Below are 25,599 nucleotides of genomic sequence, written 5' to 3' on the forward strand. Positions count from 1 at the left end.
GGCGGGGTAATTCCAGGCCTTTATCTGGCTGGCACCCTGGAGGCCAGCTCTGGAGGGCTGGGCGAGGAGGCCACAGGGCGGGAGGAGGTGGGGCAGCCCCGCCTGCCTGCCCTGCACCCCGGTCAGCACCCGCAGCCCCAGCTCTCTCCGACGTCCTTGCTGTCCAGCTGGATGTGGTCAGTGCCCTTCTCGCTGAGCAGAGGGCCCCCGTGCCGCATGACCAGCTCCGTGGCCACCCTCACGAAGGCCTCTTCCACGTTGCTCGAGTCCTTGGCCGACGTCTCGATGGCGCACAGGATGTCATGGTGCTCTGCCAGGCTCTGCGCCTCGGCCAGCGGCACCTCCCTCAGCTCCCTGAGGTCCGACTTGTTCCCTGCGGGGAGGTGGGGCAGTGGTGAGGCCCAGGGCCCAGGTGGGCGCGGCTACAGCTAAAGGCAGCAGAGCCGGGAGAGTCTATCTTTAATGCTCTTATCCCATCCTTTAGTCCCTCATCTCATCTCTTCCTTATCTTTGCCAGGGGCCTGTGCATTTTACTGCTTTTTCCTAAGAAATAGAAGCGGGAAGGTTTGGTGAAAAGAACACGGTGCTTAGAGCTGGAAGAAGACCTGGGTAGAGACGCCAGCTTCCTGTCACCTGCTGTGTGACGCTCGGGTAACTCACTCCATCTCTGAGTCTCAACCCCTCATCTACGACGCCACCTTCTGCAGAGCAGACATTAAATGACACAGTGGACACAAGCTAGCACCTAGCGGGCACTCCACCAATGCTGAAGTTAAAGAAATCTGGCCTTGCTATTTTTTTTTTGGCTAAAATTTTGTCATTTTTCTGATTATTTATGCTCTCATATTTTCCTTTGGAATTTTTTAATTCTCTGTAAGATTGTGGGTTTTGATTATTTTGCTTTTCTGATAATGAGAGCACAGACTACAGCTGCCCCTGAGAGCACGCCTTTCCTTCTCCCATGAGGTGTGAGATGTTTCATTATGTTTTAAATAATCTGGTCAATTGCTCCTTGGTCCAATTTCTACAAGAATTTTTTTTAAGTCTCTAAGTGATTGACTTTTATAATCTGATTATAGGGACAAAAAAATAGATAAGCATCTATGAAGATCTAGGGACTTCCCTGGCGGTCTAGTGGTTATGGCTTGTTGCTTTCACTGCCAGGGCCCAGGTTCAATCCCGCGTCGGGGATCTAAGATCCCACAAGCCAGGCAGAATGGCCAAAAAAAAAGAAAAAAAAAAATCTACAGTTTCTTTGGTAACCTTAAACAATGCAGCAACCAATTTCAATGTTAGGAACTTATTTGGATCCTGATTTCAACAAACTGAAAAGAAAACCACATGTGATATTTATGAGCAATTATAAATCTGACCCCAGATCAGCTAAGTTGATTGTATTAGGAGATGTCAGTATGTTTTAAATGTGAAAAGCGTACTGTTATTATATATTTTTAAGTGTTTGTATCTTTTATAGATTCATGCTGGAACATTTGCAAATGAAATCATTTGGTGTTGGGATTTGCCTCAAAATAATATGAGGTCGGGGGAGGGGCCGAGGGCTGAAATGACCGTGGACAGGACTTGCCGGCTCTGCTGAATCTGGGGTTTGTTACGCTATTCCTTTTATGTCCTTGTATAGAGTGCTCTATGATAGAATGTTTTCTTTTAAAAGTCCTGGATTGGGAATTCCCTGGCAGTCCAGTGGTTAGGACTTTGCGCTTCCACTGCAGGGGGCCCTGGTTCGATCCCTGGTCAGGGAACTAAGATCCTGCAAGCTGAGCGGCGTGGCCAAAAAACTAAAAAAACTAAAAAAAAAAAAAAAAGTCCTGGATGAAAGGGGAGCATCAGGCCACGTAGGGAGGACTCCCTTCCTGCCCGGGGAGTCCAGTCCGCCTAGAACACCCACACCCCAGTCCAGGCCCATCTGCACTCGCTCACCTTAGAGGAATCAGCCTGACTGTTGGGACGAGCACCCCAGGGACCACACACATGGTCCAAAGCTTCTTGAATCCAGGCCCGAGAAGTTTATGCGGGAGGGAAAGGTAAAATGGAGGTCACGGCACCCCCTGCAGCGTCGGTTCTCAAAGTGGGATCACTGTGTCACCCGGGAACTTGTTAGAAATGCACACGCGTGGGCCCAACAGTGCTCCCGAGTGAGATGCTCTGCGGGTGGTGCCGGCGTCTGCCCTCCACCAAGACTTCAGAGTGGCTGGGAGGGGCGTGGACACCTGAGAAGCACCCCCTGCAGGGTGGCCGACAGAGCAGGCCACTGAATCACGATCGGCCACGTTTACACGCTCACGGGCTATGTGGACAGGATAAATGACTTCACTTTTCTGACCCTCGGCCCGTCCCTGACACATGAGGAGCAGGCAGGGTTATGAGAACACACATGATGAAGACCGAACTAGCCTGGACCAAGGTGCGGCCACGTGGCGACCGCTTCCTGGCCTGCGTCGTCTCATTTCCACTTTGACTGTAACTTTACAAGTGATTAGCAGGATCCGAAGTTTCTTTTTTTTTTGGCCGCGCCTCGTGGCACGTGGGATCTTAGTCCCTGAGCAGGGATCGAACCCGTGCCCCCTGCAGTGGAAGCTCAGAGTCTTAACCACCGGACCAACAGGGAAGTCCCCGAATTTTCTAGATCATGGTCCTGGCTCCGCTCCTACCTGGCCAAGCTCAGCCCTCTCTGTGCTCTGTTTGCCCTTTGTTTAGAAAGGAGAGAGAGACTGAGACAGACAGACAGACGGGTGGACCGCAGGGGCCCCCGCTCACCGATGAGCAGCTGCACGATGTTGGAGCCCGCGTACTTCCTCACGTCCTCGATCCAGTGAGGCACGGACAGGAAGGAGCTCCTCTTGGTGATGTCGTATGCCAGGATGGCCCCGTTGGCGCTGCGGTAGTAGCTCTGGGTGATGGTGCGGAAGCGCTCCTGGCCAGCTGTGTCCCAGATCTGCAGCTAAAGGAACAGGGGTCCCGTGAACCCGGGGGTGCAGCCGAGCGCAGGGGACGGGGAGGCCGAGCCCCCAGACCCACCCCCAAAGTGCTGCTTCCGGGGGCAGGCCACCGGCCACAGCTCGGCAGGCCCCACGTAGGACGGGCCAGAAGGTGGACAGAGCGGAGGGGCCTTCTGAGCCCTTGGAAGGCAACTCAGCGGCCTAAGCAGGACGGTGGGAGCAACGTGGAGGTGGGCAGCCCCGTTTCCACCTCCAGAGTCCCAGGACAAGGGGGTGGGTTCTGCACCGTGGCGGAAAGCACGCTGGACCCCGAATCCTCTCTGCCCTGGACACCAGGCTCACTGCTGGCGCCATGTCTACTGCCTGCCCCTCTGGGCCGTGAGTGCCCGCTGCCCCCACCGTCGGGAGGCCCCCAGCACTCGGGCTCTCTCTTCTGCCTCAGCGGCGCCAGGGAAGATGCTCACGCTGGGCAGGGACGGCCCGGGGAGGCTCCTCTCAGGCGGCCTCTGCCATCAGCTGGCGCAGCCTGCTAACCCTAACCCCGGTTCCAACCCTCCTCCCGCCCAGGTCCTCACTGCACCAGCACCCATCAGGGCCGCTGCCGGGCCTGCCTGGATGGGCGCCCGGCGGGGCGGGAGCATCCCTGGCTTCCAGCAGCAGCAGCAGGATGGCGGCAGAGACCCCAGGTAGGGCGGCGGAAGCTGGGCCAGGGGCCAACCTGGATGGTCACTGGGCCCGGGCCAGGAGGCTGCGCCGCGGAGGGCATCAGAATGGGCGGGTCCAGGGCTCTCAGAGGCTCAGGGCCTGCCTTTTCTGCTCCGCAGACCACAGGTCCTCGGGGCCCTGAAGATGACATCCTGAGCCGCAGGCCATCCACCCTCCTCCACTGGCACAAGCACTCTGGGTGCCTCTCTATCCCGTTCTCAAGGGGCGTCCAGGGTGGGGACAGACCCAGAGGCCTCAGACAGTTCCTGCGGGCAGGGCTTCTGGCCCTGGCACTGTGGAAGTGACCACCTCTTCCTGGGCCTCACAAGAGGGGTCCACCGGGTGATGCACTCTGAGCCACGACTCGCCAAACCAAACTCCCCGCCTGAGACGTCCCATTTGCTCCGCAGAGTGAGAGCCTCCAGGAAGCAGGGCCCGGGGCACAGCTCACGCAGGGGTGACGTGAAAGGCGGGACCTTGGCACCACACCAGCCTGGGATCCAGACGACCTAGGACTCCCTTCCACACGCCAGAGGGGAGCATCAAACACAGACGCCAAGCAGACACGGGAAAAGGCAAGTTGGCGGAAATAGAAACTAGGCAGAGTTTCTCAAAACAATCTCCAAAATAATCATCAGTGTTTTCAGAGATAAGAAAAGGTCCATGAAATGATAAAAGAACACTCTTATTTTAAGTAGAGGGAACATTCGGAAAGGAAAAACGAGCTCTTGAAAATTAAAAATATAACATAAATGAAAAATGCAACATAAGCGTTGGAAGATAAACTTGAAGAATTTCCAAGTAGGGGAAAAAAATGCAAAGAGATGGAAAAGAGAGAAAAGGAATTGTGGAACCAGCCTAGAAGGTCCACCATCAGGATAGTAAGAGTTTTGGAAAAAAAAGAATAGTAAAATCAAAGGAATGCTTCAAGAAAATTCCCCAGAACTGACTGAAAAGGCCCACTAAGTACACAATGGAGGAAAACAGACCCACACAAGACACTTGGCCTTGGGAACTCAAGAACAGTGAGGAAGAAGAAAGGACCCTAAAAAGTTGCAGGGAAAACAAAAGAGAGAAAGGAAAAACAGGTTTGAAGGCTTCACCGAAAAGATCCATATTGCATTAGACATTCAATGAAACGATGCCTAAAATTACAAGGGAAAATAATTTCCAGCCTAGAGTTCTCCACCTAATCACTGAGTCAAGTGCGATGGTTTAACAAAGGCATTTTCAGACATAGGGGCCTCAAAAAATTTACCTTCCTGCCACCCTTTCTAAGGAAGCTGCTGAAATCAACCAACACGAAGAAAATGGGGGATCCAGAAAGAGAATTCAACTCAAAAGAGAGGCGAAGGGAAACCCCGGGGTGGTAGGGAGATCCCAAGACAGCAGCCAAGCCGCAAGCCAGGATGCGGGCCGGTCGGGAGCCTCCAGTTCTGGAAGAGTATCTAGTGGCCGTGGAGACCTCCCTCCTTAAACAACCGGGAGACTGAGAAAAACACGGGAGGCTACTGTTTTCAGGATGCAAACAACACAGCACGAGACCCTAATCCTTGAAAGAAGCAAAACTCATGGAAGGCGCCTCACGATTGCCAGCACTCTACTGGGGACGGTTTTCTGACCACAGGACAGGGGGCTAGACTCCAAGCAGGGCATGGAGCCTGGAGCAGCTGGTGTGACTGGAATGAGGAGCGACGGGGGTGGGGTGGTAGTCCCTGGTGGGTCCTAGCCCGCGGGCTCCGCGCACAGGGTGAGGCTCCCAGGTTCTAACCAGAGAGCGGCTCCTCCGGGGGTGAGAACACACCAGAGGTGGAGGCTGAACAGTGCTGGGGGATCTTCCAACCCAGCCACGGGGAAGAGGCCTCCTTAGGACCTTGTGAAGGACCCAGATATTGAGCTGAGCCATCAGGAAGGCTGTGCCCTACGAGTGAGGACCATGGCAAGAGGCAGGCCTCCCGACACCTGCCCAAGAAACCCTAAACCAAGCTCTCAGGTTTGGAGGCCGCGTTCTGTCAAGGTGAAAGGCTAGAGAAACACTGTCAGACTTGCATCTCTCTGCCCTAACAGGACATGAAGACAAGCCACACAGGTTCAAGGTGATCAGTCAGTCACTGAATTGACTACTAGGACATGAAATCAGTGCCCTTCCAACACGATGCAGAGTGACTAGCCAGTATCAACCAATATTTCCAGTATACAATTAAAAACCTGCTAAACATGCAAAAAAAAAAAAAAAAAATACAATTTGACCCCAAGAGAGAAAAGCAGTCAATAGAAAATGAGGCCAAAATGGCCCAAGTATTGGAGTTAGTAGACAAAGACTTTAAAGCAGTTATTTTAAATATAATCAGAGAATTAAAGGAAAATATGTTCGAAGAACTGGAACAAAATATCAGTCTAAGTGGGCAAATCGGGAATTTCAGTTAGAGAAACGGAAATTATTTCTAAAAACATATTTTAAGAGGGTCAAAATTCTAGAACTGAAAAGTACAGTAAGTGAAGTGGGAAATTCATTTGATGAGCTTAACAGCAGAATGGAGACAGAAAAAAAGAATCAGTGAACTTGAAGAAAAATCAATATACCAAGTATTTAATCTTTGATTAAATAAGATCTTAAGATAAGCCTCAATGAATCTCAAAAGATTGTATTCTTCTGTAAGAAGAATATTCTCTAGCCACAGGATATTCCTCTAGCCACAGAAAATCTAGAACAGAAATTAAGAACGCTCTGGGAGAGACTTCTTCAAGAAGATGGAACTGAGAGGCAGCAAGACGTTGCGGGGACAATCACACAGTATGTGGGGTAGATGGAGAGGGTGAGTGTGCCCATTAGGGGAGGATTTGGAGCTGAGTTAATGGTAAATACATAGACCCCACGCAGAAACAAGATGATCACGACCACCAGGGAAAACTAGGGAGCACGGGGAATGAAAGATAGTGCTACATGGCTCAGCCGTGAACAGCTCTCACTAACCAAAATGTGTTCATTCAGCCATTTCAACAGCGCTTACTTGGACACCTGCTCTACGTTCTAGGTACCAGAGAGAGCAGAGGAAGCAGACGCAAATTCCTGGGCTCAAGCTTACAGTCTAGGGCAGGAGACAGATGCTAAGTAAGATAATAATAATACGGATATATATTTGTTTATATGGAAATACAGAATATAAATAAAATATCATAAAATAAGTAATACAATAATCAGTATGCTAGATAGTGATAAGATGGAAAAAACAAGCAGGGGAAGAAGTTATCAAGTATGGTGAGGAATGAAGTTTTAGATAGGAAGGCCTCATTGAGATAACAGTTGGGTAAAGATCTGAAGAAAGTTAGCTAGCTGTGCAGATGCCTGCGAGACAAGCATTCCAGGGAGAGAGAGAGCAAGTGCAAAGGCCCTGAGGCAGAGACTTGACTGGTGCACGAAGATCAGTGTGCTGGGAGCAGAGTGAAAAGGGAGAGAGAAATGAGGGATGACCGAGGAATTGGGCCAGATCATGCAGTGCCCTGGAGACCACAGCAAGAACTTTGTCCTTCACGGTGAGTGAAGGGGAAGCCAGGGAGTTTTGAGCCAATCAAATTTATTTTTAAACAGGATCACTCTGACTACTGTATGGAAAAGAGAGCAAGGACAGGGAATTCCCTGGTGATCCAGTAGTTAGGATTCCATGGGTTCACTGCTGAGGGCGCGGGTTCAATCCCTGGTCATGGAGCTAGGATCTCGCAAGCCGCGCAGCCAAAAAAAAAGAGGAAGGACAGAAACGGGGAGCTCAGTTGGACGGCTGTAGCCATAATACAGGTAAAAGACCACAGTCGTAGCAGTGAAGTTAGGGAGAAGTGATCAAGTTGGGGCTATGTTTTGCGAATAGAACTGAAAGGAACTTAATGCTGATCTAATCAACATTACCACACACCTCTACTGGGAGGATGCAAAGTGTGTGTCTGTGTGTGTGCGTGTGCGTGCGTGCACACGCGTGCGTGTGTGTGATGGGGGCTAGGGTAGTGCTGAGAGTTAAACCCTCATCTTCCAAAGCAGGAAGTCAATAGATGATGCGTGTACCTGGGGGAGGAGGGGTAGCAACACAAGCAAGAGAAGGAGAAACAGAGAAGAGCCGGAAGTGGTTGACCCTAGAGGCTGGGGGCAGAGGGGAGTATCTGGAGACCAAGGCTTGTTGAACCATCATACACAAGTGTAACCGATAACAATTAAAAATAAAAACCCAACACAATAGCTACAGATTACGGTATCTGGGTCAACCAACTCGTGAAATCTGGACAGTAATGGAGGAAATATTTTTGGAAAGTAGGTCCTTCTCATGACTGGTAATACTCTCATCCTACTTCCCCACATCAGAGCCAGGGGAAGAGAAAAGCAGGGTCAGTGCTCGGGCCCGGCAGCCTGAGATCCTGAACCAGTCCCGTCACTTCCCACCTTGGTGTCTGCAGGCTAAAACCTAATTCACTTTTCATCTGTCAAAAAAGGTGCCGTAAGGGTGAATGATAGACTCAAGTGTGCTCAGAGCCGAGCGCAGAGAAGGGGCTGGATAAACGCATCCCCTTAACGGTATTACTGAGCTGGCATCATTTGGGGCTGGCGTTTTTAATACACGCCAAGGAGCTTTAATGCAAAGTGGAACACGTAAAGGGCTCAAAGAAAGGCACACCGGGCTGTGTGCCTTTGTTCACACATTTGTTCATTCAGTATGAACTGAACGTCAGCCATGACCCAGCCCCTGTTGGAAGGACTGGCAACGCTGCAGGGGGTGAAACAGGAACAGAGTTCCCTTTCCAGTTAAAAGGAGGCAGAGGAGAAGAAGGCCAGTGGGACACTTGCAGAGAGGGGGGACGAGCACCCTGAAGAAAGTAAAGGTAACGAGAGGGCCTCTCCGGATGGCACCTCCCAGGGTGGTCACAGAAGGTGGCCCCTGGGCTGAGGCTCCTGCCAGTCATGGGGACAGTGTTCAGGCGCAGGGGACAAAGGCCCAGAGGCAGGACAGAGCCTGCCTGCCACGCTGGAAACACAGCAAGGGCGGCGTGGCCAGATGGCAGCAAAGCAGCACCCCGGAAGGCGAGGCCGTCGGCGGTGCCGGAGCCACGGCCTGAGGTGGGTGTTACTTCACCGTGGTGGGAGACGGGGGCAGATCGTCTGAAGCAGGGGATGTGTATCAGACGCCTCTCATTCCGCTTCGCGTGTCTCAGCAGCACCCTGTGCTCCAGCCATTGTCACAGCAACCAGCCTCGCACAGAAACAGCCTTCGAGCCTCCCTGATCCTAGCCCGGGAGGCCCGCTGGAAACCACCGAGCACTCGGGACTCGTGACCCAGATGAGAGGGACCCGCCAGCCTATGGACTGACGCTCAGCCAGTGCAGGGCAGGGGATGCCGGGCCCGATCAAGCCCCACTTGCCCACAGAGGGACCAACATGAGAATGCAGCCTCCACAGCCTTTCCTCCCTTCTCTGTTCTAGAAACAGATGAGCTCCGCGCACGCTCTTGCCTACGGCTGTCCTCAGGGAGCCCAGGCAAAGCCGGGACGTGCCCTGACTTATGTCTGTAAAGCTGCCGGCTGCTGGGTGGAGGACGGTCCTACAGAGGCGGCCCTATGGCTTGGCCCGAATGCCCCCTGTGTTCCAAGAGCTGGGTGAAGCCAGGCTGGGAGCGGCCCCGCTTTCCGGGCAGCTAAGCACAGCTCCTCCACCAGGCAGGGCCCCAGGGAGGCTGGTGAGAAGGTTAATGAGGCTTATCAGACACCTGAGCTACCGGAGACCCAGACGAGCAGAGCAGCATCGTCCTGAGCCATCTCCTGGGCAGCACAGGCCCGGGCTCTGCCTTAGAAACCAGAGCAGGGACTTCCCTGGTGGCGCAGTGGTTAGGAGTCCGCCTGCCATCGCGGGGGACACGGGTTCGATCCCTGGTCCGGGAAGATCCCACATGCCGTGGAGCAACTAGGCCTGTGCACCACAACTACTCAGCCAAAAACTTAAAAAAAAAAAAAAGAAAATTAGAAACCAGAGCAGAAGTGCCGCGTGGACGCAGTGGGGACCTGTGCAGGGGTAGTGCGGGGACCCGCGGCGGGTGCTGGCCTCGCCCGGGGTCTCACGGGGCTGTGGGCAGAGACCGTGAGCCCCACGTCACAGAGGAGAAAGCCGGCTCTGGAGGTGCAGTGATTGGCCGAGGAAGGCATCTGGACATCGTGCTGGGTCCGAGCCCATCTGCCTGCCTGCTCCCCGGCACAGACCTCAGCAGGAGCCCAGCGCCCAGGAAATCACGGGTGTGGAGGCCCCTCTGCTCTGCGTTTCCCGCTCCTTCACATGCATCACAGCCAAGCCGGCGCCAGGCTCCCTGCGGACGGCCTCCACCCGCCCAGCGCCCGGCCCACGACTCGCACAGCAGCCACTGTGGAGCCGCCAGAACCCGGCTGAGATCCTGCAGTCCCTCCGCTCTCCGGTCTCCACCCTCAAGTGCGTCGTCCGAGCCCTCCGCATCGCCTGCAGGCCCCACAGGCCCCGACTTCCTGCCGTCGCCCACCCCGCGTGTCCAGCTCCCGGGAGGTCTCATCAAGGCCCCTGCCTGAAATGCTCATCCCAGACCCTCGCCATCCCAGCCCCGCACCCCACGGCCCGGCCTCAGCCTCTGCACCGCCTGGCTGGACACAGGCGTGCACGCACACTTCTTAAATGTTTACTGTCCCTACCTCACGTGGGGCTCTTGAGGGCAGGGGCTGTGTCTGGCTGGCTTTCTGCATAAGTCAGGTAGAAGGTGCTCGATGAATACACAGTCCATCGGCTGGACGAGCACCTGCCTGCCAAATTGAAGCCACCACCCCCACCCACCTCCTTCCCCACCTGGAAGTTCTCCACCTGCACTCACTGGACAGACAGATGGGGGCTTCGTTCACGGATCACACCCGAGCCCCCTCCCCGACACCCACCTGCCACCCACCTCCCACCGGGCACATCGCCAGTTTCTCCGACCTTCCCAGCCAGGCTGTCTCATCTGACTTTGGGGGAAATTCTCTGGCCTGCTGATACCCAGAGTGAAGTCCGGAAGCATCTTTGGGGCACAGAGGGTAGGACTGAGGCCCGGCCAGGATGGAAAAGGGCTCCCAGAGCACGGATGCTCGGGAGAGGGCAGCTGCCCCCCTCCAGCTCTGCAGGGGTCAGTCAGGTGAGTTTCAGACATGTGGGGTGGGGATTTCAAGGGGAAGTACGGTATCGAGGTGAGGGACGAGGCTATTTTCCCTTCCAAGCTCCACACCTAACACCTCCCAGTTAACACTGTCCCTCTGGGTCCCCACACCCATGAAGGGTGTTACCATTTTGCCATTATCTCCTTTTCTAGGATAGACTGCATTCCTCTTGACCTTTTGGCGAACTCCTACCTAACCGTCAGGGCCCCAGTTCAAGGTCACCTGGTCAGTGGAGCTTCCCCGATGCACAGGCCTGGGCCCCACACCAAGCGGACTCAGCTTTCTTTTCTTCGTGGTCCACAGCCCTTTACTCTTGCCTCTATGACAGCATACACCACAGAGGATGTCACCTGTCCCAAACTTGGGTGCCTTTGGGGGCCAGGAAGGGAACATAAAATGCAGCAAGGTGACAGAAAAGGATATCCTGCCTAAAGCAAATTCAATAAAAAACAAACCAGCAAATCACCACTGAGCAGGCCAAACGAAACAGTTCACGGTGGGAACTGGCCCAGGGCTGTATGTGCGGGGCTCCTGGTTTGTAACTCTGCCTCTCGCCATCAAGAACAGGCTCTGGGGACTTCCCTGGTGGCGCAGTGGTTAAGAACCCACCTGCCAATGCACGGGACACGGATTCAATCCCTGGTCTGGGAAGATCCCACATGCTGCGGAGCAACTAAGCCTGTGAGCCACAACTACTGAGCCTGTACTGTAGAGCCCACAAGCCACAACTACTGAAGCCCGTGCGCCACAACTACTGAAGCCCACGCACCTAGAGCCTGTGCTCCGCAAAAAGAGAAGCCACCACAATGAGAACCCCACGCACCGCAACGAAGACTAGCCCCCGCTCGCCGCAACTAGAGAAAGCCCCGCGTGCAAAAACGAAGACCCAACGCAGCCAAAAATTAAAAAACAAATAAAACAAAAAACGGGCTCTGGTGGGGACAGACCCCATCTCATTCCTTTGCACCCTGGTGCAGAGCAGGCGCCTGACCAGGAAGGAAGCCCTCTGAGGGCAGGTCCTGCGGTCAGGCCAGTGGGAGCGAGATGAGGCTGGCGGGGCAAGGGCTGCTCTCCAGAGAGGGTTCCCATGTGCCCCGGTGGGAAGTCAATTCTGCTTAGTAGGTTAAATAAACCTAATAAATAAAATCAACTGCACCATTGGCGATTCAGGTCCCAGAACCTTTGTCCAGCACCATCCCTCCTGATGGAAACAGAAGAGGATTTTATCTGAACAGCCTTTCTCCCACAGGATGAGGCCGGCAGTGGGAAGTTCCTTGCTTCTTCATAGCAGAAAGGGACTTTGGAAAAATTAGTTCTCAAGACAAAACTCCAAAAACTGGTTGGAGAGACCCAAATACGAGCCCCCATGCTGCTGTTCATCGTGTCTCGGAATGTGGGGAGTCTGAACCAGGAGGTGGTCTGCAAGCTACTCCCCGGCCGGCCGCTGTCACTTCTGCCTCAGTCCTCAGAGAAGAGCTCAGCCCCTGGCTTGAAAGCAAGCCTCGGCCGAGAGGCAGGTGCACTGCCAGAAGCGACGGTAAGACCCTGCAAAACCTCCAATGTGTTAGCGGGTGAGACAGGCAGGAGGGGATGGAGCCTAAGTGAGGAGAACCGGGGCAGCAACACTGGACGGGGGGCCGCGCGGACCTGACACAGACGCGCCTCCCAGCGGCTGACAAGGGCTGCGGACGGACTCCTGGGCCCAGGTTCCTCCCGCCCCGACTGCTCAGGATCCCAGCGTCAGAGGCAACTTTCTGTGTCCCTTGTCACCATGCAGCTCTCCCTGTAGAGCTACCACCACTGGAAGAAGGGAGGCGGGACCCCTGGTTCCCCGCCCTGCTCCACCAGCCGGGGGACCAAGGGTGATCAGGTGGCTTCCTGGCATCTGTGTTTCACCTCCAGCATCTTGGGAACAGTGGTGGGAACCCAGGTGATGAAGGTGACAGATGCGCTGTGAGCCCCTCCAGGCTGACTGTGCCGGAGCTCCCTGTCTCGGTACATTCCATCCTCAGGCAGCCCTGCAGGTGCATCTCAGAGCCTTTTACAAGACGGGTCCCAGGGCACAGGAAAGGAGAGCTCAGTGTGACTCCGAAACCTGTGCCCTTCGCTGTGTGCACGGCTCCTCCACAGACCATGTCCTGTGCTTTTTTCATGAAAGCCCCTCCTCCTACAGGAATCAGTCAGCCTGTCCTTAAGTCCTGGCGGGAAGAAAGGCCCAGCCTCCACCCATGGGGGATGTGGGCAGCCCGAGCTCCCGGTGCAGCGAGGAGGGCCTGGGGAGCTGGTGGCCCTGTGCTGGCGACCAAGGTGGGACTCACAGGTGGCCTCTTACCTGCTTGTAGCCCCTTCAGGCACAATGGGGTACATGGGGACGAAACCCAGGCAGGACGTCAGGCAGCAGTCTGTGCCCCCCAGGGAGGTCAAGAGCAGGGGCCGCAACACCCGGACCAGGACTTGCGGCTGGGCCGCCACCTAGCATCAGACAAAGCCAACCCATTCGCTCGTTGGCCCAGAGCATACCTTCCAGCATGACCGGAAGGCGGCTCCCACGCCCCACGGGGCCCCACCTCCCCTGATGGGATGAACACCAGGCCCTCTCCTGCTTCCGGGGCTGCACACGAACACGGCCCTGGAGCACAGCCCCTGTCTTTCCTCACTGGGAACTGTCCTCCTTCAACGCCCAGCTCCAAGCCCGGGAAGAGGACTGCGCATCGTCTGAGTCCTGGGCACCAGGCAAGCAGCCCCGTGACAGCACGGCACCCGAGCAGGAACAGTCTCAATTTCAGATATCTGGTCCTGCTATGGCCACAGTAAACACACGTGTGCTTGTAAGGCCGCATGATTCGGTTCCTGGTTTGGCAGGTCAGTCCCTGCAGCAGCAGTATGGACGGCACTCATGCTACTTCGGTGCTTGCACGTCTGTCCCCCAAGCCAGACATGAGCTCCGAGGCACAGGGACACATCTCATGTGTCTTCCTTTTGTAGGTACTCCGAACAGCACCTGGGAGAGAGGAGGTACTCACAGAACAAACCCTGAACCCACTGACATGCAGTTTCTGTCCTGGGTGTCACATAGAAACTTCCAGCCAACAACCACAGTTAAGCTCGACAGAGCACCTTCTAAGTTTCAGGTGTTTTTCCCTTTTCATCTCACTTAACTTGTCTGTTGCTCCAGAGAGAAGAGAAGAGGCCAGGTCAAGGCCCTGGCTCTTAAATTATAACCGAAGAAACAAAGGAAAATGGAGCAAAAAGGAATCTTTAACAATAAATGTGAGTGGAGATCAAGCTTGGCCTCACCTCCAGCGGGGGACCTTCATCACGTCCCGCCTGCCGTGGGGCAGTGTGGGTGCAAACATTACCCGTGAGTCATTCTCGCCAAAACCCTTCCACCCGAGTGTGTCTGAACCTCTAAACTCAACCTCCAGCTTACAGAAAATACAAAGGATAGAGGAACAAGGGAAAAGACACCACGAGGGAAACGGGAGACAAATCCAGAAAGCGACTCTTAAAAAACAACAGTCATCAAAACAGAAGTGAGGCATCGTTCTGGACTAAACCCACACTGGACTCCAGCTCAAGGGGGAAAACTCTATAAAAGACATTTTGGAGGAAGTTGGGGAAACTTAAAAATGGACTAAGTAGATGTGTATAGAAACAAAGATTTGCTTAGGTATGATAACACACTGTGCTTATTCTTAAAAGCTGTACGTCGAGGTATCCAGGGGTGGAGTATCATGCTATCTGCAACTTACTTTCAAATAAAAAAATTTATATTACACATACAAAAAGATAAGGCAAATTCAGCAAAACACAAGCAACTGTTAAATCTATGTAGAGCATATATGGGGCTCACTATGTTATCCTTCCAACTTTCCTATATTTTTAAACTTTTTCATAGTGAAAAATTGGGAAGAACAGAAGTGTTAATAATATCCTGAGAATGAAAATCTTACTGATGGGAAAAAGTACCAACTGGAGATCTTGGAAATGAAAAACGTTAATTGTCAGAATACAGAAACTAAAAGATGAAATGAACATCGGAATAGAGGCAGCTGAAAAGTAAATCAGGGATCTGGAAGGCGGGGCACGGGCTGCCAGAACACAGCACAGCAGAACACGCTGTCACTACAGAGGCCAGACCCTAAGCCCAGCTCCCGCCCTGCGCAACCTCCAGAGGAGAACAGGGAGAATGACAAGAAGGAATGAATCGAAGCAACACAAGCAAATCGCACAGAGCTTCAGGAACACGGGACTTTTCACATTGATTACACCTACTGAGTTCACAGAGGATGAATGGGACTAATGACAAGAAGGAATGAATCGAAGCAACACAAGCAAATCGCACAGAGCTTCAGGAACACGGGACTTTTCATATTGATTACACCTACTGAGTTCACAGAGGATGAATGGGACTAATGACAAGAAGGAATGAATCGAAGCAACACAAGCAAATCGCACAGAGCTTCAGGAACACGGGACTTTTCATATTGATTACACCTACTGAGTTCACAGAGGATGAATGGGACTAATGACAAGAAGGAATGAATCGAAGCAACACAAGCAAATCGCACAGAGCTTCAGGAACACGGGACTTTTCATATTGATTACACCTACTGAGTTCACAGAGGATGAATGGGACTATCCCATCACCTGGAGAGAGTGCTTTACTCAACTGCCAGGACACACGGGGAAGGCACAGTGTCAGGTGCAGACGCACAGAACGACACGGTGAGTGTGACTTGGGGGGGTGGATGGAGTGCTAGGAAGAAAAACTAAGCAGGGCGAGGAAGGGATGAAAAGTAACTCAGACCTCAAAAACATGACCCAAGGACCCCGCGACAGTGTGTGTTTCCATGTACACGTGTGTCCAGAAGGGGCAGCTCCACAGAGATGGGCTGGGGGAGAGTGGAACAGGCATGACTGCTGATAGCTACCAGGCTCCTGTCTGGATGATGAAAATATCCTAAAGTTGACCCTGGTGAGTATTCAAAACAACAGGAAAAAACACTGAATTGCACACTTTAAATGGGGGAATTCACAGTATATGAATTATATCTCAATAAAGATTTTTTTAAAAAGGAACTTGGAGTACTACTTTGGACAGGATGGTCAGGTAAGGCTGACTTACGTAAAGCAAAACAATAACGTGTTGATGTACATACACACGTACACACACACAGAGCAAACTGCCCCAGGCATCCTAGCACACGGGGGCCTTCCGTCTCCCCGGCTCTCGCACGGACCCCACTCTGCAAGCTGAGCTTCCGGACCCACCTGCGGCGCAGACATGCCCCTCCGCCTCTCCCCGCCCCCCGCCCCGCCCTCTCCCTCACTCGCTCCTTCATTCAGCCAATACTGGTCAAGAGCTTATTCTGGGGAAAATAACCTGATGCAGACCGCAGAGCTGGAGTTTACATTGAGGTATTTACCTTGTGATTTCAATATTAAGGTTGATTTTTCCCATGTATTTCATCTGTAATGCAAACATGGCAGATACAATTCATAGCTGGCAAACTGAAGTTTATCCTGTGATCCATTTTTTTCATCATGAAATCATCCACTGTTCGTGTCCCCACTACAGATTTAAAACCCGAGAGTAAAAAACAAGTTAAACCAAAACAATAAAAGTGCTTCACTGAAAAATATAAACAGAGTATTTTTAATTAAAAAAAAATCTGATTTTTACACTTCTCAGACATAAAAAAAGGCAGAGGTGGGGACTACCTGGCTTGAAACTACAAGGAACTTTCCTCAAGGAAAATGGAATCCCTCAGTGATGTGGTCCAGCCCCCTCACATGGCGCCCAAGGAAACTGACATGCGGAAGGGAAATGACCCGCCGACTGTCCGCCGTGAGGTGGAGGTCACCGCTGCAGGCCTCTGGGATCAGGATGAACCTTGTCACCCACACATGGCGACTGCCCTCGGGCAAGGCCGGCCTGACGTGAGCCTGGACTCTGCTTTCACAGTCAGATCTCATCTGGGACCAAAGGCCTCCTGACAGCGTGGCAGGCTCTGCTCCAGTGACCTCTGACCCTTCTGAGTCATCAGACCCACCCTGTGATCCAACATCCGGAAATACTCATGCAATTTCCCAAGGAGACCACTTTGAGAGGGACAGGTCCTGGCGACACATCTAAGCTCCAGGTTGTTGCCTTTTAAACAACCTGTGTGGAAAGTCACATACCTGGTCTAGGGCTACTCTGACCTCTTCCTGGGGTAGGAGAGGGAGGCCTGCAAGGCCAAGCAGGACAGGTAAGAAGGGAGGGGATGCGTGTGTAACCCACGGAGAAGGGCGCTGCTAGTGACTAACAGTCCTGACTCACTACATCCCCAGAGCAGGTTGCAGACGCCTCTACCTACCAGCACTGGCTGTACGTTCAATAAAACAGCATTACGGGGCTTCCCTGGTGGCGCAGTGGTTAAGAATCCACCTGCCAATGCAGGAGACACGGGTTCGAGCCCTGGTCCGGGAAGATCCCACATGCTGCGAGGCAACCAAGCCAGTGTGCCACAACTACTGAGCCTACTCCAGAGCCCGCAAGCCACAACTACTGAAGCCCGCGCGCCTAGAGCCTGTGCTCCACAACAAGAGAAGCCACTGCAATGAGAAGCCCACGCACCGCAACAAAGAGTAGCCCCTGCTCACCGCAACTAGAGAAAGCCCGCGCGCAGCAACGAAGACCCAACGCAGCCGAAAATAAATAAATAAATTTATAAAAAAAAAAAACCCCAGCATTACGTAGGCCATTCTAGAAGGCAGGCACTTTCTTTTGTTCACACTGGCCATAAGCACCACTTCTGCCAACTAATCTGAATTAATAAGGATTTGTTTAACAAGCAGATGGCATCAGTATGTTGATGTGACCCCGCTAATCAAAACGTAAGAAAATGTAAAATGCAAGTGATACACGATGGCCCAGACTTCACATTGGTCCCAAACCTTTCCATGCGTGTGTTCATGCACATGTGTCTGTGTGCACGTGCGCGCGCATGAGCTCACACACGTGCGTGTGGCGGCTGGTAGTGGTAGAGGGCGTGAACAGCAATGAGGAAAAGGCGCCACACGAGGAGCTGGCAGGCAAGGTTCTGGTTCAGACCTGCCGCACATGGCCTTCATCTCCCCGTCTGTGAAATGGGGTCTCACCGGGTGGCTGCAAGGACCAGGCAGAACAGAGCACGAGAACAGTGGTGAAAACTCAGGAGATGGGGGACTCAGGGAGGGAGGGCTGCCCCCTTACTACTAAGCTTCACGATCCCTCACGCCCAAAGCCTCTCTGCAAGGGCCACACAGGGCTGACAGAAGGAAGGAAATCGCAAACAGGCCGAAACACCAAAGGGATGGAAGCAAAGAAAGGAGGCAGGTGGAGGCCCTGAGCTGTGAGAAGGCCCGGTCTGGGCGATGCCACCCCTCTGTGACCCCAGTGGGCTCACCTTTTCACACACAGCGGCCCTCCACGGCACGGACATGGGGATTCTGCCTTCATTTCATAGCTGGGGAAGCAGATCGGTGCACGAGGGCAGCTGGGCAGCCAGGCTGAGAAGCTGAGCCTCCCGAGCCCCAGGCCACCATCTCTCTCTGGGGACCCACGCCCGTGTCAGCTCCCACCTGCTGATGCTCTGCTGTGCGTCAGGTCCTTAAGCTCGGGGTTGACAGATGAACAGATCAGGAGCGGTGATGCGACGTGCCCCAGGCGGCAAAGCCAAGATTGTGACCTGGGGCCCGAGGCTCTACCACTGGCCCCCTTTCCACCATTTCCCACAGCACGTGCTGCCTCGGAACTGGCAGAAACCTCAGGAGGCAGGTTCGTTTTGCCATGAGGATGATTGTCACCGACATCAAGAACAGATTTCTTGGGCTTCCCTGGTGGCGCAGTGGTTGAGAGTCCGCCTGCCGATGCAGGGGACACGGATTTGTGCCACGGTCTGGGAAGATCCCACGTGCCGCGGAGCGGCTGGGCCCTTGGCCCATGGCTGCTGAGCCTGCGCGTCCGGAGCCTGTGCTCCGCAACAACAACAACAAAAAGAAGCACTTTCGGACCAGGAGAGCGATGGAGCGCAAGGTCTCGCAACGTGGAGCCCGGGCCCCAGGGCAGAGACTGAGCTCTGTGTGGGAGGACCCTGGCTGCCTTCCCAGCATGGGGACAGTGACCCCGACAGAAGGCCGAATAAAGGGGCGCAGCTGTTCAGGGCCAACCCGCGTGCGCGTCCCCTGTGAGGTGCACAGACCAGTTTACATAACAGGTCTTTGTGTCGTCCCAGATAAGGGTGGGTGAGCAGAACTCGGATGTGTTCAGGATTTAGAACCGGCTGAGATTTCCCGGGGGATGGGGAGGTGGGGAGGGGCAGGTTAAGAAATAATCCTAATAATAATCCCTAGGGAGGAAAATGCTAACAACAGCAACAATCAAATAATCTCTTATGTTTGTAATTCTTTGGTTTTATTCACAATAGCACTTTCAAGATAGACAAGAGATGGGTAGCATTGTCTGCCTTCTCTTACAGGGCGTCAGAAATGGAAAGGAGGGTGGTTGTTTTTTTTTACGGTACGCCCTTTTATGTCTTTGAAATTTTGAAATTCTGAACCATGTGGATGAATTATCCAAAAACATACAAGGGGAATTTTTAACTATTTTGAGCATGTCCATAGCCATCCAACAACCCTGAGAAGTAGGCAGAGCAAAGATCATTCGTTCCATTTCAAAAAGGACGAAGCCCGCGGCTCCAAGAAGGGACAAGGAACTGGCCAGGGCTAGGATGAGGTTGCAACAGACCTTTGGACACCTAGTCCAGGGTTCTCCTGCAGAGACATCACCGCTGAGACACCAGCAGCTCCCAGAGTTGCCCCCAGCTTCAGCCTGCACAGCTAGAGCCCAGTGAACTCACACAGGGCCGCCCGGGGGCCCACGCCACGGCCAGAGCCTTCCCACCAGCAGGGCTGCTACGGGAGCTGCCCAGGGCTGCCTGTTGCTCTGTTAGCTGACAGCACCCTGAAACTCCTTGGGGTTTCCACCCTCATTCCTGAAAATCTAGAAAATGCCCAACTCCATTCGCTTCTCTCCAAGTGCGGTGACCACAGTTGTCTTTTCGCTAGAGTCATTAACATGCAGATCTCAGGGTCATCGTTACGAACTGAGAGGGACTCAGAAGGGTAGTCAAGTGTAAAAATAGGCGCTGCAACTAGGAGCCAGGGAGACCCTGGGTTCAAAGCCTGGTTTTGCCACTGACTTGTGTGGGGCCTTGGGCGTGTCGGTCACTTCCTTTATTGTGGCCTCAGCTTCCTCCCTATAAATAAAAATCAATGAACACACAGGTAGTGAGCACCGTGTGTCTGACACTATTGTAGGTGTGGGGATTCACAGGTACGCAAGGCGGTGTCCACTTTCAAGGAGCGGAAACTGTACGGGAGAGAACCACAAACAAGGGAATGTCAAGTCCTGGTAAATGCTATGAACCTACCCCGTAATGGGACGGAGGGGCTGGGAGGTCAGGGAAGGCCTCTCTGAAGAGGTGGCCTGTGCAGTGACAGCCGAATGATGAAGCAGCTGTTACATGGGGATCTGGGGGTGGAATGTGGCAGGCAGGGCAGCAGATGCAAAGGGCCTGAGGCAGGCATGTTGGAAGGACAGAAAGGGCCAGTGAGGCTGGGGACTGAGTGTGGGGCAGGGGCAGGGAGATGAAGTGGCCGAGGCAGACAGGGGCCCAGCTCTCCAGGTCAGCTGTTGGGATGTCATTCTGGTCGCAAGAGAAAGTGACTATAGAAATAAAGGGATTTAATTCAATCTGTGATGTTCCCCACTTTTAATTTTTTTAGCAGCAGAACTCTTCAGTCAAGGACATGCGGAACCTCAATATAAAACTGGATAAAAGTAAGCTAGTTAAGGCCCTTCTGACCCTGCGGTCTCTCGGCCTCCCCGCTTCAGTCCGCAGCTCCCCAAGCACAGAGCAGCTGGAAAAGCGCTAGGTGATCTCTCCCTGAGGTTCCTGAAGAGCTAACAAGAGCCAGCAAGCACAGGACCGGCGGCTTTGAGATCCTGCTGGATGCTTTGCTGGACCCCAGACAGGCCTGGGAAGGTTTTAAACTAAATCCCTGATGTGAACATGCTTTCTGCAGAAACAACGACGACAAACTCTGGTTCCTCAAAGGTTCCAGTTAAAAACCACAATGTTGAAACTATAGGGACAGAAAGGAGCTCAGTGGTTGCCAGGGCCTGGGGTGAAGGGAGGACGCTGACACAAAGGGACACGGGAGAACTTTCCGGGTTGATGGAAGGAATCTATGCTCTGAATGTGGTGGTGGTGACAGGACTGCATAGGTTTGTCAAGGTTCACAGAACTCGACACCTGAAATGAGGCACATTTACTGTGTGTCAGCTGAACTTCAATAAACTTGATTTCTTTAAAATCACATTGCTGGAAGACACCCCAGAGATAGTTTATGGGTGAGGAAAAATGACCTGCCCCCGCTGAGTCCCGAGAGCCCAGCACCCAGGGCCAGGGAGGCTGTCCTCTCACCCAACCCACCCAACTGCAATTCACAGCCTCTTCAGTGCCTGGGCCTCAGGATTCTCTGGCTGCAAGATCAAGAAGTAAATACTTGCACAGGCTTTCCCACTCCATGCAATCAGAAGCAGCAGTTTGGTGTAGGGAAAGACCGCAACGCCCTGGAGTCCGAAAAGCTGGAAGAAAACTTGCACGTCTGTCACTTCCCAGCTGTGTGCCTGGGGAAGCCTGCCTGCCCCGTGTGAGGTGGGGTTAATCACAAGAACACATCTGTAAAACAGCTGGCACACATCAGACTCTTGAGAGGGGTGGCCGCTGTTAACTCTTAGGGGGGTTACCATGCCTACACTGCTCTCCTGATCCCAGAACCACCCGGCTGCCTCCCAAGTAGAACAATCTGAAGGTGACTAGCAGGAAAAGAAATCTCGAAGTGCCTGCCCTGCATTGCATAACCTGTGCTCGGTACACAGTGCACCCAGGGCTCCTGCACAGGTTATCTCGCCAGGCAAACAGTAACACCCAGCCCCTCCTTGACCACCGTCAGCACCGGGAGTGGGGAAAGGGGAGGGGAGGGGGAAGGGGAGGGGAGGGGGAAGGAGAGGGGAGGGGGAAGGGGAGGGGAGGGGAAGGGAAAAGGGAGGGGAGGGGAAGGGGAGGGGAGGGGGGAAGGGGGAGCGGAGGGGGAAGGGGGAGGGGAGGGGAAGGGGGAGGGGAGGGGAGGGGGAAGGGGAGGGGAGGGGGAAGGGGAGGGAGGGAAAGGGGAGGGAAAGGGGAGAGGAGGGGAAAGGGGAGAGGATGGGGAAGCGGAGAGGAGGGGAAAGGGAGAGGAGGGGCAAGGGGAGAGGAGGGGGAAGGGGAAAGGGGAGGGGAAGGGGAAGGGGAAAGGGGAGGGGAGGGGGAGGAGAGGGGGAAGGGAGGGGAGCGGGAGCAGGCAGCCCGATTGTTTACGCCTATCCTTCAACTCGCCACTTCCCCGTGGCTGTTGGCAGCGTCTCAGGGCACAGACTTATCCGTGGACCCCATCCCACAGCCTTCCCTCGCCACCTGCTCCAAAGGGTGGTCCCGAATAATGACTCAAAGCTGCCTGCCACACCTTGTTCTTTTTTCCTATCCTAAGGAGATTCAAAACACACAGAAACCCAAAAGACTGTTAAAAAAAGAAAAGAAAAAAAAAGCAACCCTTCTGGCAGGGAGTTTCCGCTTCCCCTGTCACATCAACTCCAAAGGCACCGTGTGCATGGAAAGGCTTTTGGCTGACGTTTTCTCCATGCTGGGTCGGAAGGGAGAAATTATCCCAATTTTGCAGAAATAAAGAGCTAAGCATCCTGCCAAAAGCCAACCGGTAGCAGGCCCACAGCAGCCCAGGGAGGCCCGGTGCCACAGTATCGGGGCTCACGGGACTCAATCACCCGGCTCCACCTGAAAACACGGAGATACCAGGAGATGCCCTGGCCCTGTGCTGCCCCGCCCAGGGCTCTTAGGAGCCGTCCCGGAGTCGGTGGGAACTCAGATCCACCAAAGAGGGCAAAGGATTTCCGTCCGGCGCAGTTCAGTTAAGTTCCCGAGCAAGAACAATGGTCTCTCACTCCGTTCGGGAGAGCGGACACCCAGGTTAAGAAACTGATTCACTAATCACAAATATTAGTTATCTGACCACTGCCAGGACTCTGTGGCAGCCACATCCTGCCGGTTTAGTGCGGAGCCACTGCCAAACCTCGGTCCTCTCCCCCACCTTCCGGGGCCCGTGAAGTTTTCAGTTCCTATCGGGCTGCAGCTGGGGGAGGGGACCCGGGCCGCCCCGGCCGAGTAAAGTTCCACCACCAGGTCCACAAAGAGACTGCAGGGAGGCGTGGCCAGGCCGGAAATTCTGACAAAAAGTTTTGGCCCTCCGGTCCTAGAAGCAACTACTTCCTGGTCCCTCCTAGTCGTGGGGGTGTCCCTTTCTGCCTGGGGTCCCCCCCCCCGAGGGCCGAGCTGGGGCCCTCGACCGCGGTGGGGCGGGGGTAGGCCTGCCAGGCGCCCCCCGTGCCCGCACCCGAGGCGCTCTGCCGCCAGGCACCGGAGACGCTATTCTGGAGCAAAGTCCCCCAGCGTGTAGCTCGGAGGGCAGGGCCTCTCCTCCGCACTCCCCCCAGCACGCGCACCCCAGCGCCCCGAGGCCCGCGCTCTGCGCCCAGAGGCCGGCCCCAACGCCCAGGCCCAGGCCTGCTCGGACAGGGGGCCAGAGGGGACCCCAGCCCCCAAGGACCAGTCGGGTGCTCGCCGCGGCCTCCGACCCCGACCCCTCCGGGGAGACCCTCCAGGGCCCTGGCCGACCCCTAGCGCCATGGGGCCCGGCTGCACGGCGGCCCCGAGCCGGGCCTCCCACCTTGACCCGCTGGCCCTGGATCTCCAGCGTCTTCATGGTGAAGTCCACGCCGATGGTGCTGCCCTGGCGCTCGGAGAAGACGCCTGTCTTGAAGCGCTGCACCACGCACGTCTTCCCCACGCTCGCGTCGCCCACCAGCACCAGCTTGAACAGGAAATCGTACTGCTCGTCCGGGTCCCCCGGGCCCGGCCCCGCCATGGCCGCGGGAGCCCAAGGGCCGGCGCTCCGGACGCTGGGGCGGCCTGGGCTCGCGCAAGCCGCGGGCCGCCTGGCGACGTGGAAGCGCCGCAACACCTGGGGAAGGGGCGCCACCGCCCGCCGGCCGCCCCGCCCCGGCCCGCCCCGGCCCGCCCCGGCCAGCCCGGCCGGCCAGACCCCGCGGCCGCGGCCCCGCCCCGAACTCGCCTGGCCCGGCCCTCCGCGCCGCGCCAGGCCAGTCCGGCCCTCAGGGCAGCGCTGGGCACCGCCCCTGGCCCGCCCCCGGCCGTACTCTTCCAGCGCTGTTCTCGGTCCCGCCCCCAGGCCTACTGGGCCCTCGGCACTGCCTCTGGCCCGCCTCCAATGAGACTCCGCCCTCAGACTTGACCCAATCAGAATCCACCTTCAGACCCGCCCCGGCCAGACTCCGCCCCCAGTTCTGCTTCCGACCCCGTCCCCATCCTGACTGCGCCCTCAGGGCTGCCCTCAGCCCGTTAACACTCCTCGGCTCCGCCCTTAAGCCCGCCCACAGCACCGACCCCCGTACCCGCCACGCCCCCCACCGCCAATTTATCCTCTGCCTCCGCCTCCTCCCCCCCGCTCCCGCCCCTCCCGCTCACCTAGGACTAGCCAGCTGCCTGGCCTCTCCTACCAACCTGGGTTCTCCTACCTGGTCTCTCCCAGACCCACAGAAAGGAGTGGGCTCGAGGGAAGGGTAGCCTGTTAACCCAGCCGTTGGGCCCAGAATGGCCTCCTTTAGAATGGATCTCTGGGGAAGGGAGACCACTGGGTCACCTCGGTGCTCACACCAAAGGGGCTGCAGAATCCGTCTAACAGAGGATGGGAGAGGCGGTAGCATTTTTCCTGTACTGAAGAAGGGAAAGGCCTGGCGCACACTACAAGGAGGAAAAGAGAAGGCTTCCATGAGGCCAAAAACTAAGCTGGCGACAGAACTGGGGAGGAGGCCAGAATCCTTGTGGGGCTGTGTGCTCAAGGTGACCCCCCCAGGATTCTGGGAGAGTGGAATTAGGGAGCCCCGTTTGGTGGGAGGCCAGGTTTGGGGGATTCCAAAGCCCAAAAGGCAGCCTAGCAGTGGTGGAAGCAGCTGCCCAACCGTCTCAGGATGGGCTGGCTCAGTTGGGGATTTGAGTCCAGTTGGGGGAACTGACCCACCTGATAAGACTGACCTGAGCTGAGGAACAAGGGTGGTTCATGGAGAGTTCTGTGTTAGGGCAGACCCGTTCCCCACATGGCCTGGTGAACCAGGCCTCCTCGGAGAAGTGAGACCCAAATGTCTCTCAGGAGCTTAAAATAGATCACATAGGACCTATTCCCCAAAGTCTCCCCAGTTACCCAGATGGAAGGGAATTGAGGACACCCCTGCCCTCTTCAGACAGTACCCTTACAAAGGGGCCGCAGAACTTCAATTCCGTGTAATTTTAAAGTTCGATTAACGCCTGCTATGGGTCAGGTACTGTTCTGAGGCCTTGGAATCCATCAGTGAACAAAGCAGAGAAAAACCCATATCCTCCCCAGTAAAAAAGGGAAGACGGCCTTCCTGTAGCTTAAGGAGACCACAGAAAGCAAGTTCACCAGGACTAGGACCCCCAAGGACCCTGACCAGCTTTACTGGCCAAGTGGGGAAGACACTGGACCAGTAGGCAAACGCAGACCCACGGGGATGGGG

General features: G+C 54.9%; 1 protein-coding gene across 1 annotated transcript; it reads right to left on the reverse strand.

Moving 5' to 3' along the window:
- On the reverse strand, window positions 1-24,051 carry RAB43 (RAB43, member RAS oncogene family). The gene is made up of 3 exons (XM_060023143.1): window positions 23,715-24,051; window positions 2,776-2,959; window positions 1-373 (listed from the first exon to the last, which is right to left on the reverse strand). The coding sequence occupies exons 1-3, from the start codon at window positions 23,910-23,912 to the stop codon at window positions 123-125; spliced, it is 633 nt and encodes a 210-aa protein (XP_059879126.1). The 5' UTR covers window positions 23,913-24,051; the 3' UTR covers window positions 1-122.
- Between the last annotated feature and the right edge of the window lie 1,548 nt (window positions 24,052-25,599).

Source organism: Delphinus delphis, chromosome 10 (genome assembly GCF_949987515.2).
Source record: "Delphinus delphis chromosome 10, mDelDel1.2, whole genome shotgun sequence".
NCBI lineage: Eukaryota > Metazoa > Chordata > Mammalia > Artiodactyla > Delphinidae > Delphinus > Delphinus delphis.